The sequence below is a fragment of the Magnolia sinica genome, chromosome 11, assembly GCF_029962835.1.
Source record: "Magnolia sinica isolate HGM2019 chromosome 11, MsV1, whole genome shotgun sequence".
Taxonomy (NCBI): Eukaryota; Viridiplantae; Streptophyta; class Magnoliopsida; order Magnoliales; family Magnoliaceae; genus Magnolia; species Magnolia sinica.
The window spans coordinates 5,090,849-5,110,551 of NC_080583.1; the positions used below are offsets into that span (position 1 = coordinate 5,090,849).

At 40.0% G+C, this 19,703-nt stretch overlaps 1 protein-coding gene across 1 annotated transcript; it reads left to right on the forward strand.

Annotated features, from left to right (window-relative positions):
* The first annotated feature begins 354 nt into the window (after nt 1-354).
* LOC131218620 (nuclear pore complex protein NUP58) lies at nt 355-18,522 on the forward strand. Its single transcript, XM_058213268.1, has 6 exons — nt 355-698; nt 4,011-4,125; nt 11,827-12,300; nt 13,008-13,557; nt 17,412-17,452; nt 18,039-18,522. The coding sequence occupies exons 1-6, from the start codon at nt 418-420 to the stop codon at nt 18,075-18,077; spliced, it is 1,500 nt and encodes a 499-aa protein (XP_058069251.1). The 5' UTR covers nt 355-417; the 3' UTR covers nt 18,078-18,522.
* The last annotated feature ends 1,181 nt before the right edge of the window (nt 18,523-19,703 follow it).

Below are 19,703 nucleotides of genomic sequence, written 5' to 3' on the forward strand. Positions count from 1 at the left end.
GTCATAGTTCTAATGCAATCCTTGCCGTCCAATTCTCTGAGCTAACTGTTGGATGGATCAGAACCGAACAATTGCACTGGCAAATTTTTTTTTTTTGCTTTTTTCCCCTTTGATTTTGGACCATCACTGGGTGGCTTTTAACCATCCTTTTGATATCAATTAATTGGATGGTCATGATTACTTGGTCGGTTTGATTGATGGGACCCACAATTTGGATGGTCTGGATTGTTGTACATCAGTGACAGATGTGAGGAGGATGACTCACCAACATTTTTTAAAATTGTGATAAACTCGCGTTATTAGGGTTTTAGCCAGGGTTTTTATGCATTCCTTTTTCAAAGGAGTAAATCTCCGAGGGTTATGAAATCTCCCTCTTAGAACCCAAAATCAGAGAGAGAGAGAGAGAGAGAGAGAGAGATGGCTTTCCCTGCTTTCTTCTCTCCTTCGCCACAGCCGCAGCAGCCGCAGCAGCTCTTCCAATCCCAACCGCAGCAGCAGCCTCTTTTCCAACAGAACAATGCATTTCTCCAGCAGCAGCAGCAGCAGTTTCAGCTCCAACAGCAGCAGCAACAGCAGCAGCAACAGCAGCAGCAGCAGCAGCAGATGTATATCTTCACTACAGAAAAAGCTCCTGCGAACTACAGTACGAAGTGGGGCGATCTGCACCCCGACTCACAGAAAATCCTCTTACAAATAGAGTACGGTTTCTCTTCTCTCAATAGAATGATTTGGGTCTTTTCCTTTTCTTTTCCCAGGGTTTGTAGTTCGACGGTATTAGAAAATGCTCAGGCTCCACAATTCAGTGATCCAAAGAGTTGATATTGTCAGTCCCATGGTTGATGGATTAAAAAAATCCCAGATTGGAAGAATCTTAACCCTTCAAGAAGTTGTCAGCAAATTGACGGTTAAGAGGGAAAATAGACGAAGGTTCACTATCAACCAAGAAGAAGAGCAAATATTACATATCCACGATCTTCCAATCTGGAGGATGCTTGGTACATTGGACGCCCATCGTGATCTTGACGCATATCAATGGTTGGGATCATTCAACAATCAGCTCCACTTATACAAACTGAAAACACAAACGGGATGGTACATGTATTTTCCAGCATGTAGAATTTATCTTTTATATTCTCCCCACATGTGATGTAATCTCTCTGGTCATAACTGTTCATCTAGTGGGCCCATGATGGTTGGCCCACAGCATGAAAATCCATGTCACTGGATCCACATTGGGCTGCAATGGAAGGATATAACTGTAATGCCTGTAGATGGTTTAAATTGTAAATGATTTACAGGTGTAAATCATTAACAGCCAATAAACTGTTTATATGCTGTAACTGGGAATTCAAAAGCGGGTAAAAGCTGTAAATGAAATCCCAGAGTTTTGCTGGAAAATCAAAAGGGAGTAAAATCTGTAAATGATCTACAGGCATAAGCCAGCATCCAAACATAGCCTGTAAATGATTTCCCTGTAAATCATTTAGAACTAGCCCCATTTACAGGCATCCAAACGACCCCTAAAGGTTTGTGTTCAGTGAGTGGAAGGTCATTACTTGGAGAGGATTTCTGGTCTGTGTGCTGTTTTGCTCCATCGAGATATCATTGGTGGCGCCTGTAGGATGAATGTTTTGTAATGGCTAGGTGGTTCCATGTGTCGTGGAGGTTCCATGAACTCCAGTTTCAGGTAGTCCTGTGGATTTCCAAATGGATCTTCTTTGTTTTTCCTTAATCAGTTCATTTATTTGGGGCCTGTTTGGTTTTCTAATTACAATGGTAAATGGTTGTAAATGCGTAAAGATTATTTACTCTTGTAATCGTGTGGTGACATCACTTACATTTGACCGTCATGATGATTTTGCTACATTGTTTGTTCGACCCACAAATCACTGTAAAAATAGTAATTTTATAATGTGAAAATATAATGATTACAATTTACTTTACCTACTTCTTTTACAAGTGTATGTGACTCTCGATTTACGAGCCATAATTCCTGTTTAAATAAACACTTGGAAATGATAATGATGGCTCACTTACTTTGCATTTCATAGGAAATTGGAAAACCAAAGAGGCCCTTGGGTTTTACATGAATATGGGGAATTGCCATGGTGTTTGGCAGACAGAATTTTATATTTTATCTTTTTGAAAATTTCTTCCTGTTTACAGTAAATGTGGGACATTCTAGATATAAACCCTATCTTGAGTTGTGAAGGGCATGCCTGTATTGAGATCGAAAGCAAGGTGGGCAGCTGATTTTTGGTCCAAATTGATATCGGTTTCTGAAAGGAAATGAATTATCTTTTTTGGGTTGGGAAAGATGGAAAATGCAATCCTGGTTAATGTGTTTTCTGTAACCAACAGCCAATTTGCAGTAAATATTCTGGCTCAATGCGGATTTGGGTACATTCAATGTCCAAATGACCCCGAAGAGTGCTGGTCGACTGCCTGTTTTGTTACTAGACTTACAGCAATGCAATTGATTCAATTGTAACTGCAGAATTTTGAGTGTTGTTCCTGCTGAAAAGATGAGGAGAAGCTGGATACTATTCATATGAATTTTTCTTTGATAAGACTCCGCATCCAAAGAGTGAATCTGTTTGGAGAAATGGAAGCTTAATCTGACACAATACAAATTAGTTTATTCCCCTCTGTGAACGCTTGTTTATAATCATGGCTAGATTCTCTTTGGTCTCTACAATTGCATGTTAGTTTCAGTGAAATCTTGACATTTTGCATTATTTATAATAATCATATCCACCACCTTATCCCAAGTCCCAACTAATTGGGGATGGCATTTTGAAATCATTATCATCTAAGCATTATCCCAACTAATCTGGGTCAGCTATATGAATCTTGTTTTGCTACTCCGCTCTATCAAGGACCATATCTTCAGACTGGACACTTCTTTAATAAAATCATCACTACTCTTAAGAAAAAAGAAGAAGAGCACCATGTCTTTAGTTAAACCGTAGGTCATCAAGTCTTTCTGTACTACCTCCACCTACATCCTTATGGGCTTTCCCCTTGCCCTTTTGGAGTCTTCGACTTGAACCAACTCACTTCTTTTAATTGGTGTAGTTTTTGGTCTCCATTGCACATGGCTAAACCATCAAAGTCCACTTTCCCTCATCTTATTACCTATTGGTTCTACTCCCAAGTTTCCCGGAATGAATTCATTTCTAAGTTTATCTTTCCTTGTCTTGCGACCATGGTGTGCCATAAAGGCCGTTATGTAAAGGTAACGGTGGCAACCGTTACACGTTACAAGGTCATAACGTCCGTAACAGCCGTTATGGAAAAAAAAAATGACCTGTAATCATTACATCCCTTACAAAGGCCATAATAGTCCCGTAATGGTCTATTATAGGACATATAGGTTTTTCATACTTTTTAATCAACATTACGGGGCAGATACATGTTTTTCAGGGATTTTTTCAATAAATAAAAAAAATAAAAAAGAGAGTCCGCAACAGCCGTTACGGGGCCGTAACAGCCGTTATGACCCTATCGAAAAGGTAACGGTGGTGGCCGTTACGGCCACCGTTACCATTACGGAACACCTTGCTTGCCACTCATCCATCTAAACACCCTCATTTCAGCAATGCTCATCCAATGAAATGTTGTTCTTTGATCATTGTCCTATAAAGCATGGACGATCGTATAGGTGTCACATATATTTTGAATTTTTTAAAATTGTTTATTCATTTTATTTACATACTAGTGTCATGGGAGGCTACTTTGTGAGATTACTACACACCAAAGAAGCAATAGCAATGTTAAATGACAAAAAGTTTTTATCATTACTCAGAAAGCAACATCAAGCAATAGTCTATATGGGTGATGAGATTGCGCCCCCCCCCCCCTCCTTTTTTTTTTTGTTTTTTTTGTTTTTTTTCTTCTTCTAACGGAGTAGGAAACTCATAGTGTAGCTTATCCCATTGTTATATGCATCTTTAGATATTTTATCTCAACATACGACTTATTAATCCATGAGGAAGAGTCATGTGCAGGGAGCGAATCTTGGAATATAGGGACGAAAGCCAGAGACTAGATCAATGTAGCCGTCTTTATGATTCGTCAGTTTCCAATGATGGATTCGAGCTTGATGCCAGTCATATCGTGCAGGTTTGATCCTCACACAAATGTTAAAGTTTTTGCCTTCTTCTGCCGTGCAATGTTGTGATATTATAAAAGTGTATTTGCATACATATTTTGATGAATTATTTGCATACTTATTTTCTCCTAGCTAGAAATCTTAAATGCTTCTGAATCACTGAATGCTGTCATTTCCTTCTAGTGTGTTTTGAAGCTGAAAGTATCTCCGGATGCTGCTCAGCAGTTCTTAGCTACGAAAACGATTGTAAATGACATTGACATTCCTTGATCAAGGCATTTTGATCTCGTTCTGGGACAAAATTTTGTTTTTGCAAATTGAACACCAACACCTTTTGTTGATTTCCGCCCATAGATTCATCATTTGTATAATAAAATATTACGAGTGTAAATTTCAAAAAGAAAGAGTGTAACCTTGATTGATGTTGATCTGCATTGTATGCCATGATGGAGCTATTGCATTTTTACAATTTTTTTTTTTTTTTTTAAATTTTTATGGAACTATTTTTTTGAGACTATTCTCCTATGGTATCATACTTGTTGGAATTTCATTTAAAAGCGTGGACAGCTAGTGGTAAATTAAGATGGTTTCCTAAGGCAATAGGCAGTTGAGGAGCTTATATGACACATATTATATATTTTTATTTGTTCCAATAAAAAAAGGGACTAGATGTCATTCCTAACGGTGGATTCATCTGAGCTGAAACCTCATAGATAGGTTTGATTAGATTCATATGTCTCCTCCCATTACACTCTTGGTGGATGCGTGATTTGGCATTATTGTTATCAATGCATTCAATCATGGCAACACTGGTTGTAACAGCCAGCCTTATGGCTGATATTATATGGTTGTAACAGTCATTTTTTTTAAAAGAAGAAAATATACTGGCCTCTTATCGGACCAATATGGGCCTTTATCGAATCGTTATGGCCCTGTATGGGCCTGTTACAGGCCATTTCTTCAGAACATGTGTTACCACCCTGTATCGCATAATGGGTCACACTGTTACTGGCCATCACGTAATTGTTATTGAATATCATGATTTTGATGGCTAGCTGAAGCCTCATAGATAGGCTCAATTAGATTCATGTGTTGCCTCTCAATACACTCTTGGTGGATGTCTGGGTTGGGCATTACTGCGATAGCTATCTGGGCTATATATGCGAAGCAATCTCACAGAAAATGGGGGGACAAAAAGAAAGACAAAATCTCACAAAATAAGGATTTGGTTCTGAGTCGACTGTTTGATGTGTAGGAAATTGATTCACTCACGAGAATGAATGAAGAGAATGATTTTGGGATGATTGTTTAACTACTTTCATTCATTTGTTCTCTGAAAGAAAGAAGAGATTGATTTCCAATACGAGAGGAACCTTGTTTTTGGAGCTGAGACCATGATTTTCAGGTAGTTTCCCCACTACCAAAGCCGAAGGATGAAGGTTTTTGGAGAGATTTTAGAAGTAAGAAAACATACATGCATATCATTAATTTGCCACCATGGTATTCAGATCCTTGGATATGGATGAGGATAAGGGCCCCCCTTCTGTTAAGGCTTGAACTCGACCCCTACTAATTCTTTAGAATTGAGAGCACGCTTATGCTGGTACCCCTTGGGTATGCAACACTAATTGCTGGTTGATTGGTGCTTGGTCCTATGGTTAGATCGCCGAGGCAAGGGGTTGGAAATGAATCGAAAGCTTATATACGTAGATTAAATCCAGCAAATATCCTATGGAGAGGTAGGTGCTCAATATAGATGGTGGGACTGCTGTTTTCGTGCCTAGGCTAAACTTGGTCAACTGGAAGGATGGGGGCTCTCTCAAGCAGACTTAAATAAGAAATAAAAGAAAGCAAAAGGCTGTCGCTAGTAGCACCCAGGCTGGACTGATCATGCCAACTGATAGACTAAACAAAAGAGAATAAGTGTGGAGACAGATGATTGAATGGTTTACATGCTTATGCCTCATGAATAACCTTCTCTCTTCTCTTATGGTCTATTTGGATTCATGTAAAGGAAACACCATTTATTATAAAACTAATTTTCCATTGTTTGTGAAGCTTTTCTTTGTGGGAATATGTGGGAAGTATTATTTTTCACTTCCCCTTTTTATTGGAAAATCACCAAAATGTATTTTCCCACCTCCCCTCATGAGAAAGACATTTCCCCACTATTGAAGGAAAATAATTATCTCAAGAGTTAAACACATATGTGCCACCTCCATCTCTAATTGTCTCACATGTGTCACATTTGCTAGTGTTCTTCCGTCCATCTTCTATTGTGCCACGCACGTGCAACTTGTCACATGCGCCACCATCCATTTTCACTTGGGCCCCACATGTAGAAAGAGCCTCACATGTGTCGCATGTGCCAACATGCCATCATCCATCTTCTGTTGTGATCGCACATGTATTGCAATGCCACGTGCCATCATCCATCTTTGCTTGCACCCACATGTGCGATTGTCCACCTTCAATTGCTCCATATGTGCTAATGACACCATGCCACATCATTTTCCAATTTGCATATTTGCATGTGCCCCCATCTACCTTCAAGTGCCCGCATGTGCTAGGTGTGACACCATGCTACATGCCAATGTGCCTATGTGCACATGTGCCACCATCTACCTTCAAGTGCCCGCATATGCTAGGTGTGACACCATGCTACATGCCAATGTGCCTATGTGCACATGTGGCACCATCTACCTTCAAGTGCCCACATGTCTCAAATGTGCTGATATGTCGCTTTTTCCACGTGCCACCATACAACTTCAAGCACCCCGCATGTGTGACACCATTAATTTTAAGCACCCACATGCAGTCTTTTAAGTATCGACGATATTAGCCGATATATCCCACGATATATCTTGTATCCTACCTGTGCGATACGAAACGCACAAATAGTGCTGATATATCCCACCTATTCGAACCAGTGAGCATTTTCAAATTTTGATCCATGTTTTTGTTGTAAATCACGTTAAACCGGTGTCAAATGGTTACAAATCTATGATCTTTAAGTTTTCCTTGAAAAAGCATAGATTTAGAACTTCGATTTCGAGATTTGGGGGAGATGGTTTCTCAATTTCCCGTAAATCAGATGCAATATTTGTATCCAAACACAAAATTAAACATGTATGTAACCTGATCTAGTGATTATTATTTTTGCTTATGAATGTATTTCTTGTATTTCCATACATGTCTTCTTACGTTTATAAATTATATGAATAGACTTTGAATATACTTGCATCAGTTCAGTTGGAAAGCACATATATTAGGACCCCATATAAAGGAAACCCTTATTATGTGCAAATTTTTTTTTGTAATGTTTTGATTTCTAAGTGTGTATTGATGTCTTCTTCAACAATCCCTTAAGTTTCACTGAAAAATTCGACCAATTTCCCAATGTTCCCATGTGTCCCAACAACAACGATACATTATGTGATACAACCGATATATCCCATGCGATAACCGATATGTATCTGTATCCCAAGGGTGCGATACATTACGCGATAACGATATTTAAAACATTGCCCACATGTGCCATTGTCCATTTTCAAGCATCCCATCTGTGTCACGTGTTTATTTGGCACTTGCCAGTAACTATCAGGTTGTTTTTCCAAACAACAAATTTGGGAACAGGCCCCAAATTTTCTAGGAAAAGCTTATTTAAAATCAAATAGGCAAAAGAGTGTTTCCTTTCCCACAATTTCCTAGAAATAAGGTTTCTGAAATCACATTTTCCTTTCCAACACTTCTCATGAATAGAGCTGTATAGAGTCAAACCGAGTCGAGCTTGGCATAGCTCGACTTGGCTTGGCTCGGTCCTCGAGCCTGTTTGGTCAACTCGATTCGGTTCGGTCAGCAGCTTAGGCCAATTCGAGTTGAGTTCGAGCCTCTGCGACATTTTCTCAAACACATGGAATGCACCTTCAATTTCTCATGGTATGCAAAACAGCAGCAGCAGTTTGCAGGTATTTCATCAAACGCTCGATAGGGAGCATCAAAATCAAAATACAAAGGTAGTTTTATCGTGTGTGTGTGTGTGTGTGTGTGTGTATATATATTTGTAGTGATTTGTTTCGTATCACACCTTCCTCACCACCAGCTGATCCTGCAAAGAATGTATGCACCCAAAACACCACTTCAGTGAGTCATTTCATAAAACACTTGGTGAGCAACGTCAATATCAAAATAACTGAGCCACCGAACTGATTTGATCTGAGTTCTATTCGAGCTGAGGTTCGATCCGAGTTGATTCGAGCTCGGACAAGCTCGAACTCGGCTGTAAATTTTTTCGAGCTCCAAAAATCAGCTCGACTTGGCTCGAACACAGTTTCGAACCGAGTCGAATCAAGCTTTTTCAAGTCGAGTCAAGCAAGTTAACTGAGCTAACTCGGTTTGTGTACTGCTCTACTCTTGAATGCAAACAGGCCCTTGGACTCTTCTAGTGATGTTCTCTTGGAATCAGTTGAATGCTGTAATCTCTCGAGGAAAAAAAAATCAGTTTAATGCTGCACTTTATGTAGGCTCTAGGGGGGAGATTGTTGTGAATTACTTGGGATTGACTCTCCTCAACCAATCAAATCGTTCTTCTTGAGTAGCAGTTTGCTAGCTCAGACAAATGAGGATCCGCCATGTCCAAGCCAGGATCTACTGAGATTCTTTAGAGGCAGCAATCTGATCATTGACAGATTGAATTATGCTAAGGATCATAGTTATAAACAACTGCTTTGTATCGGCCAATGTGGCCATATTGGAACTGCATTGGCCGGTATTGTTTTACAATATGGGTTTGAAATGCCCCATGAAAAAAATGGCTTGTCTAGGGTCATTGGGTCTGATACAGTGGCTGATATGCCTATAAGTGCAAGGGTTTTGATTTGTTATCTCAGTTTCTCTCCTTTTTTTCATTCTTTCTTCAGGAGAGGGGGAAAAAAACCCAGAGGGGAAGCTTCAGAATTGATTTTCAACCAATTCTAGGTAAAAAAGTAAGATTAAAACACAAGATTTGAGTGGGATTTGATGAATCAAAGTGGAGTTGCCCATTTTGGGGAAAATTGAAAAAATGGCAAATGATCAATGTTTTGGCTTCTTCATCTTCTTCTTTTATACATATATATTTTTACATAATGGGCCCTAATCCACCAAATCACGGTTGATTCTAATTTGTACCATCTTAGAGATTAAGAGTAATTTGGGCACTATTCATTTTATTTTTTCTTGAAAATGTATTTGGGGAGATTGTTATTTTAATCTAGATTTATGCTTTTTGGAGATGTATCTATGAATTTCACAAATTTTGTGCATTTTAATCAATTTTTGAGATGACAAATTACCTGGGAATTAACTGTCAGAATTTTTTGTTAGTTTTCATTTTTGAAATTTCTTTGGTGAAATGGTTGTTTTAAGGTCAAAGAGCAGAAGGTTTGTGTGTTCTATTCTTGGTGGTATGGAGCACCTCCTAGTGTTGTGGCCTTTGTGTGGTTGGTGGAGAGGAACAATGTTCTCACGATCGACAATCTTCAAAGAAGAGCGATGGTTCTTCCAAATGTGTGTGATGTGCATGAGCGAAGTAGGGTCAATAGACCATCTATTAACCCATTGTGGAAATCAATGTTAGCTATCTTCAATATCTCATGGGAATTGTCGGAGTCTATCATTGAATTCCATTTGGCTTTGCATGGTGGAGGGGGTGGGACAGGGGCAAGGTGCTTTCTAGTCCAACCTATGCTTCCAAAATAGGAGTCATGGTGGCGGATTTGATGAGCATCAAGGTGCTTGTGGTGGAATGGGCTTTCTTCTTGGGAGCTAGGGATGTTTATAATTTGGCTTCTTTGTTTGCTTTGTAATTTGTCCCTCACTTCAGCTTTTTTGCTTGGTGAGCTTCTTAATAAAATTGTGCTGCTTTTGAGGAAAATAAAATTGTGCTGCTTCTCAAAACATAAAAAAAAAGGAAAAAGAAAATAAATTGTTGTTTTAAGGTAGATTTATGCATTTTTGAGATGGACCCTCCCAATTTCACAATTTTGGGATGTTTTCGAGATGATATGTAACCCAGGCACTATTTATCTTTTTTTTTTTTTGTTCTTTGTGGAGTTTTTTGGGGAAATTGTTGTTTAAGCTAGATTTATGCATTATTGAGATGAATCTCACTAATTCCACAAAATTTGGACATTTTTCAAGTTGTTTTTGAGATAAACACGACCCAGGCACTATTCATCATGCACTATATAGTTTATACATGAACTGATATAGATGATTTTTGATATATCATATATCATATCAATTTATAAGAATCATTAGAAATTTAGAAGTCAAAGACTCAACACCTCAGCTTTCAATGTCATTTTGAAAGGCAACATTCTTAGTAAAGGTCGAGGGTTTTGTGGAGGATTTTTTTTTTTTTTTTTTGGAAGGATTTCTTACCTCGTAATTGGTCAAGGCATCAAGTTGATCTATGACTTGTGTTTTTACAGACAATCGCCATTATGTTGACCTATATGTATTGTGGTATTGGTTGGTTAGGATTTGACTTCAACTCAAAGTCCTATACTTAATTTATTATTATTTATTTATTTTTTCTTTCTGGTCACATATCTTTAATTCAAGTTGTGTTTTTCTAGGGTTGTTATGTGATTTTAAACTCAATTTATTTAAAAGATTTGTCTTTGAAGGACGCATTAGGAACTTGTACTTTATGGGTTTTGATTTTAAAACATGATAAAATTTACTATTGAGGAGAACATTATTTTGAATCCTTCGAGTTGGTACAATACTTTTTGGAAATGATTTAAACTTTATTTTGAATGACGTTGACACATTTGACTTCATTACTGACAATAACCAACTAACTAGTCTCGTCTTTTAGAGTAACATAAGCTTGAAAATGCAGGCAGTTTCGCATTTACTTGCATTGACTCTTCAATATGGTATAGTATTCCTTGGGTTCTTGGTTCCATTGTAGAGGTGAATAGGTGCATAAATGTCAACCTTATTCATAAATGGTTGGCGGGTAAGACTCCTTACAGATACAACTAGTGCAACTGTTGTTTGCTTTTCAAAAAAAAAAAAAAAACAAAAAAACCAGTTGTTTGCTTTGTTCAAAAAAATCAGTAGTCAGTTCTTAGAGCTGGTTTGGATTGTCTATTTGAATGAGAATAGAAACGAGTTGCTCCCAACTTACACTGGCCATGAATCGAGGCCAAGAAACAAGAGCTTAGAAGTGATCGTGTGACCCACTATGTCTGAAAAGGTTGATGACCTTAGTTTTCTTAATCTCTTCCAAGACTGGAAAATATGTACTCTTGTTCATGTGATGCTTGCAAACCCTGAGATGTTCGTGAAAAGCTCCTGACATTTTCTCAACTGATTTGCATGACACATGGGTGGGCTTATGTGTGGTTACTTCACAAATAATCTTTTTTTAATGTGATTCTTTGCAGTACTTTGAAGTGTCTCTTTTATTACAAAGAGCATTCTTATAGGAATTGGTTATCAGAAGCGAGGACCAACGCTGTACTTAGGTTTATTTCCTCAAAATATATGCATTTGAACTGCAAGCTGTCTTGTGCAATTAATGTCTCCTTTCAACAGTTTTCTGCTCTATTCTTTTGAAGTCAAAATGGTTTGGTCACATGCATTTGCCAACAGTTGGACGGCCTTGGAGATCTTACTAACATCAGATGTTGAATTTTGAATTTTTTGTTGGTTTATAGGAACTTGGGGGAATCAGCACTGCCATGGAAAGGGAAAAAGTTCTGTTGCAAGAGCTGATGGCTGTTGTAAAAGGTATGATGAGAGACACAGAGGTTGCGGTTCGCTCATTTATGATGCTTCGGCCAAGGTTTGTTCATCCAAACATGGCTACTGCTTCAAATGCTGCTGCTCCTACTCAGACTCCTGCAACGGCATTAGTTCCCACCACAACTACTCAACCAACACCAAGCTCTATGATACCTGTCTTTGATTTCTACAGCGGGGTCCCTAAGAGGCCATCTCCGTTTTTACAGCACACTGTTGCCAGATTTGAGAAGTACCTTGGTGAATGCAGGCAGTGGATTGAAGAGTTAGAGCAGCTGCTCCTCTCAAATACTGATGAAAATTCTTCCAGCTCAGATATGTCGTTATTGCATTCTCTGCCGAAAGTTATGTCAAATGTGCATGATTTCTTTGTCCATGTTGCTGCCAAGGTAAGATACCTCATATATACTTTGACCCTGTTTTTTGTATGGTAAAGAATTTTATGCCAATCATTATATTTGATATCTGTTGCTTTTTCTTGTGATGTATTCAAATATCTTCTAGAATGGGGTCTCCACTCATGGCTCAGTGGTAAACACTGAGTGTTTCCACTCTGAGGTCATGGGTTTGAGATCCCGTGTGTGTGTTAGGGGGTGGGGGTGGGGGTGGGGGTGGTGGCTTAATAGAGACAATGCAAGTAACTCATAGGACCTCCCTGTAATTTGTCTCACCAGGAACCCCCCTACATGGGATCCACCTCAGGGCTCTGAACCGTTCATCTAGTGTTCTGTGATCACTAGTGTTTGCTTTAAAAATTCGATTGTGCGGATGATGTATTGGGCCTCACCAGGGCCTGCAAACTGACACAAAATCATAAGGGCCCTCTTTGTTTTTAACTGTCCATTACAAACCACGGTGGGCCCACTGGCTGCCAACATGTACAACTGGTGCAGCTTGTGCACTGGGCCTATCAACACTGGGTCACACCAGGTGAACTATTCCAATCACCGTTCAATTATAAAGGGGCTCCTTGTAACTTGGAGCTCCACCAAAGTGCAGTTTGGGGAATTTCAAGCATCTTCTTTTTGTGGCTTATTTGTTATAATTCTCATAAAATTGTTTTTATTTCTTTTTAAGTGAAACCTTCTGTTTGTAGGTCGAGATTCTTCATCAGTATATTGAGTCGATGAAAGCTGCTTATCTAGCTGACCAGCGGCGTCGGGGTGATGGGAACAATCCTTTTCTCGAGGCTGATCGGAGAGAAACAGCCAAACAAGAAGCAGCTGCCAGAAGGGTTCATCCGACCTTGCACCTACCCTCAGTTTCACAACCATCCACCCAAGTTGCTGGTTTGTTTGCCAGCTCAGCAGTGCCTGGAGCTTCAAATGTCCCACAGCCAGCTGTAGGAACTTCCGCAGCTTCGTCTGCGAGTAATTTCTCATTTTTTAGCCCTCAATCATCATCTGCTCCTTCTGCCCCCACCACATCATCTTTTCTCTTTTCCACACCTACGGCGTCTGCTCCATCGTCTAGCCTATTTGGGCCATCAGGGTTTGCCCCCCAATCTTCACCTTTTGGGTCTGCTGCATCAGCATCTTTGTTTGGCTCAGCACAGACGCCATCTTTGTTTGGAGCCGGTACCCCATCCTTTGCTTCTACTCCTGCCATTGGAGGCTCTTCACTTTTCTCAACACCTTTTGCATCAGGTACGTATTGGATTCTTCTATTTGTATGCCCTAAACATCATTCAGTTAAGGCTGACCATAGCAAATGGAGGTATCATATAAATTATAATGTTCGATCAATGAAACTGTTTTTCTTGTTCAACCCAGTGCTGGTACAACTGTGGTTCACCTTTTCTTGATCTTATGGGCTCCATCACGGGATGGGCCATGCTCAGTATTCCCTATTGGATATCCTAGGCTTCTGAGCTTGAAAATGAGGACCTGCAACCAATGGCTCACATTTAATTTGGTCCAGGACTTGAGTCAACCAATCTGCACTGTGTTTTAAAATGGGGACCTACAACCAATCTGCACTATACCAATCTGCACTATCTCTTGATAGTGCTGATTTTTGGGCATCTTCAATCCACCATTAATCTAAACCATGTGAACCATTTGGATCGCCAAAAAGGCAGGTCCGCATGTACAGTTTGTTGCGCCGAACAATTTACTTGATTGAACTTGGTGTACATCCTTTAACTTTTTTCTGTTGTTTTTTATTTTTTATTTTTGCACTGAAGTTGTGTGAAGTCCAAAACCAATTCAACCACACCACTGCTTTCAAACATAGTGTCTTTCATCACCAGCCATACACTATCTGCACAGATTACTGATTTTACTCTGGAATTCACACATTTAGTATTCTTCAATGCTATCTGGAAGGAATGCTAACCCTTTTCTTCCCTTCATATGGAATGAGCGGATGACTTTGATTTTCCTACTGAGGCAATATGATTGTACTCCTTTTCCAAGCATCCAAAAATGTCTTTTAAATGTGGATTCTCATGTCTAATGCAGTTCTTTGGATGGATCTGTCTGATTTCTGATTTTCCAGGTCCTAGTAAGCCCACTCATTAGAGCAGGAAATGTGGGAGTATTCACCCTCCTGTTGGTCATATATAGGGATCAGCTATAGTAGGAAATGATGCCATACTCGGATGTGTTGATCCTGCATCCCTGCGCATCGATCACGGGTTGTGTCAGCCCACTTTTCTTACTTGGTCGAGTTGGCTTATCATTTCCATTTTTTAAAGAAACTGTTCTTCTGAGTGGGAAAGTTTATCACCATAGTTGCCTCACCTTCAGTGGAACTAGGTTAGTTATGTTGGATGCATTACATCAAGATGTCCCATTGTTCGCAACTTCCGAGGTCTGCATTTGGTGCTTGATGGGAGAGTATATTACCAGGCTCTGACAGGTTCTGAAGGTGGGACCTCTCTCTGCCACATTACCATTATTTCATCGTTTGCCAGGGAAATCCCACAGAGGTGGCTGAACATCCGACAAAGATCTTCCAGTAGGATGGTATTGGATGGTCGCTTTCTGGATTGGGGATTTTCTCCGTCAAGACACTATTCATTATTGGTGCCAGATGCTCCACATCCGTCCTCGCATACAAGTCCGATTTGGTCTTATGGAGTCCCTCCCAAAGTGGCAGCTTTCGGGTGGCTCGCTGGTAGAAATTGTATCCTCACGGTCGACAACCCAAGGAGGAGGGGATTTATTATTCTGAATGTTTGTCTCCTATGTTTACGTGAGGAGGAAACTGTCGATCATTTGTTCATCCACTGTCAGTTCTCTTCAGACATTTGGTGGAGCATCATTCTCTATGGTAGTGTGTCTTGGTCAATGCCAAAGTCGGTGGATGCGCTTTTTCTCAGCTGGCATAGAGAGCCGAGTGGCGCTATTGGGAAAAAGAAGTGGAGAATCTTCCTTCTCGCTGCTCTTTGTTTGGGCTATTTGGGCTATTTGGGCTGAAAGAAACAATCAGTGTTTCAGAAATATTAGCGTTTTTGAGGCCGGGCTTTTCTCCAGGGTTCTTGTTTTGTTTCTGGATTGGGCCCCGTAAAGAGTTTCGTTTTGGGTTGAGGATAGGTAGGGGTTCCAGCAAGTCATAGGGCTGTCTCATGCTGGTTCTTGTTACAGTCTTTAGTCTTTGGGTTTCTTTTCTTTATTGTTGGTGTTTTTGTGTTTGTTGCCTCCTTTTAATATAATCTCATCTTCCAAAAAAATAAAAAATAAAAAAATCCCACAGAGGTGGCAGGATAAAATGGTTAGATGGTGTGGCGGAGGTCCCACCTTCAGAACAGGTCAGGACCTTGTAGCATATTCTCCCGTCAGGTTCCAAACACAGCATGGTCAATGCATCTAAACATATTTTCATTTGACATTTGAATGCTTCATGCTGTGGATTGCTAGGCCTAGATGAAAAATACAGCTATATCTGAGAAGTGTACTGTATGATCCCATCCCCCCCCCCCCCTCTCTCTCTATTTATTTATTTATTTATTTTATAAATCTGTATGTTCTTTTGCCCATTTATGAAAATTAACACACTTTATTTGAAAAGGAAGAGGACATTGTTTAGTGATCCTTTCTATTATTGCATGCTAGAGACCTTAAGGGGCCCGTTTGGATGCAACTCTCACAAAAAGAGGGTTCCTGCAAAAAGAGATTGGCTGCAATTTTGTTGATCAACTCACCAAAATCCAATCCGATTGGGTTTTTGGCAAGTGGGCTTTTAGTGCTTATTTCATTGAGCAGGGTATCAGATGACAGTTTGCAAAAGTGCATCCAAATTCACAAACAAACTGCGGTTTGGCTTAAAATGGTGTTTTGGTGTCAAATGCTCTGTTTGAGGGTGCGCCCAAATGGCTTCAAACTCTTTGCAGATTTCCCTTACCGGACAATGCACAACAGCTCCTTTTATTTATTTATTTATTAATGGTAACTCAAGTTTTCTTAAAAACTAAGAGAAACAAGCAAATTAAAAAAACATTAATAGAGGGGCGGGAGAGTCTCCCTCTCATTACTCCATATGGGCTATCACATTCTCCTCCTTTGAAATCAGAGAAAATGGCCTAATTTTGGTTAGACAAAAAGCAAATGTCCACAGGCCTGTGACGTCAACTCCATTTGATGGCACTTTGAGAATTCAGTTATCCACCACAGTAACAAAGATTCCCCACAGGCACTTGAAATACACAGCCCTTCCCTAAGCACCAAAATGTCTAGACCGTCCATCAGGTGCAGTGTACTCTCCTTGCGCTACAGCAATTGGATGCTCCTAGCATCCATGATGGGACCTTTTTTCCATGGATAATCTTATCCATTCATTTTTAATGTCCCTGACAGCATTGACTCTGGTTCTTGTCAGTGTCCATGACCCTACTTTGCTTGTTGTCCTTTGGGGTGTGCATGGTTGGGCTGGGGTTGATGCTAGGTGGGACCAGCATGTGACTGAGTGATGTCAGTGTGAGCCTCTGTCATGGCTGGTTCCAAGCAAGGTATTGGTAATGGTAACCACTGGCTTTATGATTGTTACGATATGGGCCGTTATGGCCCTGCAACGGTCATAATTTTTAAAAGAAAGATGTATTAATTTGGCACCTTACCGGTCCGTTACAGGCCTGTAATGGCCTCATATCAGTCTGGTACAGGTCAGGATGTTGCAGGCCATTTTCTTTTCAGATTGGGCATTCCTCCTTATCGCTTAATGGGTCCCACTGTTACTGTTACTTAAAAGCAGTTATGGCTTTTACGTAACTGTTTTTAATACCTTGGTTCCAAGAAGTTGGGTAAAAGTCCAAAATTGCTGGGAGGAAGGCTAACATGATGGCGATGATTTTAATGTGTTTTGCCTTTTAGATTGAAAGTTCTAACAAGATGTTGGGGGCAACTGATTCCTTCTATTATCTCATTGATGTCAATGCTGCTAAACGTTTCCTGCACCAACCCCACTGACAATCAATAGCAAAGATCTATGATTGTGTTTTTTTTTTCCTTTCTTTTTGTAGAATTTTTCGGTTCTTTAATGATGTTTTACTCATTTTTAGGTGCTGCTACAGGATCAGGGGCGAGCTTTGGGGGTGCTACGGTAAGTAAAACTGCTAACTTGCTAGTCATTTGAAGTAATTTTCTTTTCTTTCTGACTGAGCACCAAAAACTTCAATGGTGGGTCTCTTTTGTAGCATAGATACATGGATTATAAGATGACTGGTTTGAGAGTTTCTACAATAAGCTTCGGTATTTAGTTTGTATGTGGGACACATGTGTTAGTGATCAAAGCCACATATGACAGGTCACACCATGTGTTTTATGTACCAAAATCCCCAGGAATTGAAGATCTCAGACGTTGGATCTTTGGTCTTTTGTTTATTGATTGTGGACCATCGCTGTATTATCCTTTTGACCATCTATTAGCAGGAGACACACCGAATGGTTAGGATTTTCCCATCTGGCAGTTTTTCGGTGCATGTGCCTTGCAAAATGGGTCCAATCATGTAAATGTCTGGATCACTGATCATGGGGGCCCACTTACCACAAAATGAAAACCCAAGTGCATTGTAGAAACTCCCTGGTCGGGCATTGTATAATAGCGCTACATATAATTGGCAGTAGATTCTGCATTTTTAGAATAATTTTCTTTTCCTCCTTTCTCAGTTTCTTTTTCTTTACTGCAGAAATCTGCAAAGCCAAAAACTCGCTCGACCCGCCGCTAGTTGTACTATCTAACATAATTGTGGAAACCAGAGTCAGCTCAAGAACCAAAATTTCTCGGCATTTTCTTTTCTTTTTGAGGAGAGCTACACATTACAGTGAATGCGAATTTGGTTACTGAGATGCTGCAACCAGATGGATTCCTATCTCAAGATGGGGTAATTCTGCCATTTCTGCTATCTGATTCTCAGAGTTTCGTCCCAAGACAGACGAGCATCTGCCTATTCGTTGGGACCTCATGTGCTTCGTCATTGCAGCAATATCAACCCTGTATGAATTCAATGACTTTAATACTCTGGCAGTGTGACGGATGATGCACAGGCGCTTAAATATTACTTAGAAATTACATATGTGGGCGTGCTAGAAGTCAATTTAAACTGTCCAATTTACAGGTCCCAGTTTAGATTTTCATCAGCCTGAAATTGTACGTATTTGATTATTTGACTATCGGATGGTCGAAAATGAAAAAAAGAAGTCCCAACTGAACTGTCCATTTCTATCAACATGTGTCCACCAATCAAAGGTTAGGATTGTTCAACCAATCGGAATTTGCAACTACCTTCACAACAATGGGTTCTGCAATTTAGTTGGCTTAACTGGAGTCAATGTATGCAACATGTACAATTTCTGAGTGCCTGTGTATCAACCATCGCATGCTGCCCGAGTACATGTAACTCCCCATTCATAATAGGAGAGGTCGGTATTGTGGAATCACGTTGATGTAAACACTAGATTAGAGATACTGAAAATTTCGTTTGATTTGGAGGTAATTCAAAAGTATGCAGCAGATGTTTGGAATTTCATCCCATCAATAGCTCTCAGTTGTGATTATGCACTTCCACCATTGTCTTCGTCCTCGATGCGGTCCTCGATGTGGTGTGATATTGTCGGTCCCATCGTCGAGGGGCCATACCCCAAAAAATGCGCCAGATTCAAAGATCCTAGCCACAGATACAGGGGCTAATATCAGTTATGGAAAGTTGTTTCTCTTAACCATTCATTTGAAGCCCACTAACTAAAAATGTTATTATGGTCCTATTGTGGACATTTAGGCAGCATTGCCCATCTGTGGTGGGACCCACCAGACCACTGCTCTAGATTGCTGAACTATGGGCCCACTTGCCAGAATCATGGACCAGCTGTTGATGGGTCATAATCCTCCATAACCAAGCTGATGGTCTGAGTAGTCTGATTAATGGACATTTGTTTGTCGAATACCGTCCACTATCTACTTTTCAGTTTAACCGTCCATGACACCGATTGGTCATTTCAATCTCATCTTCAGTTTTTGATCCGTTTAGAGCCTGGCCCATGGTTTGGATGGTCGGATTTGAATAGAACTATGCCATCTTTACAATTCCCCGTGTGAATCTATCTTCCTTGTGGCTCATAATCGTTCAAAGCCATTACAATGGTATCTGCTCGTTGAATTCGATCCACTGACTATTTTTCAGTTTAACCGTCCATCGCACTGGTTGATTATTTCAATGTAATTTTAGGTTTATGGCCCACTTAAAGTGTGGCCCACTATTCGGACATTCTGATTTGAATTAAATCCATGCAATCCATACAACCTCTCATGTCGGTATGTCATCAAGGGGCCTAGATTCCTCTGTCAGTTTTGCACC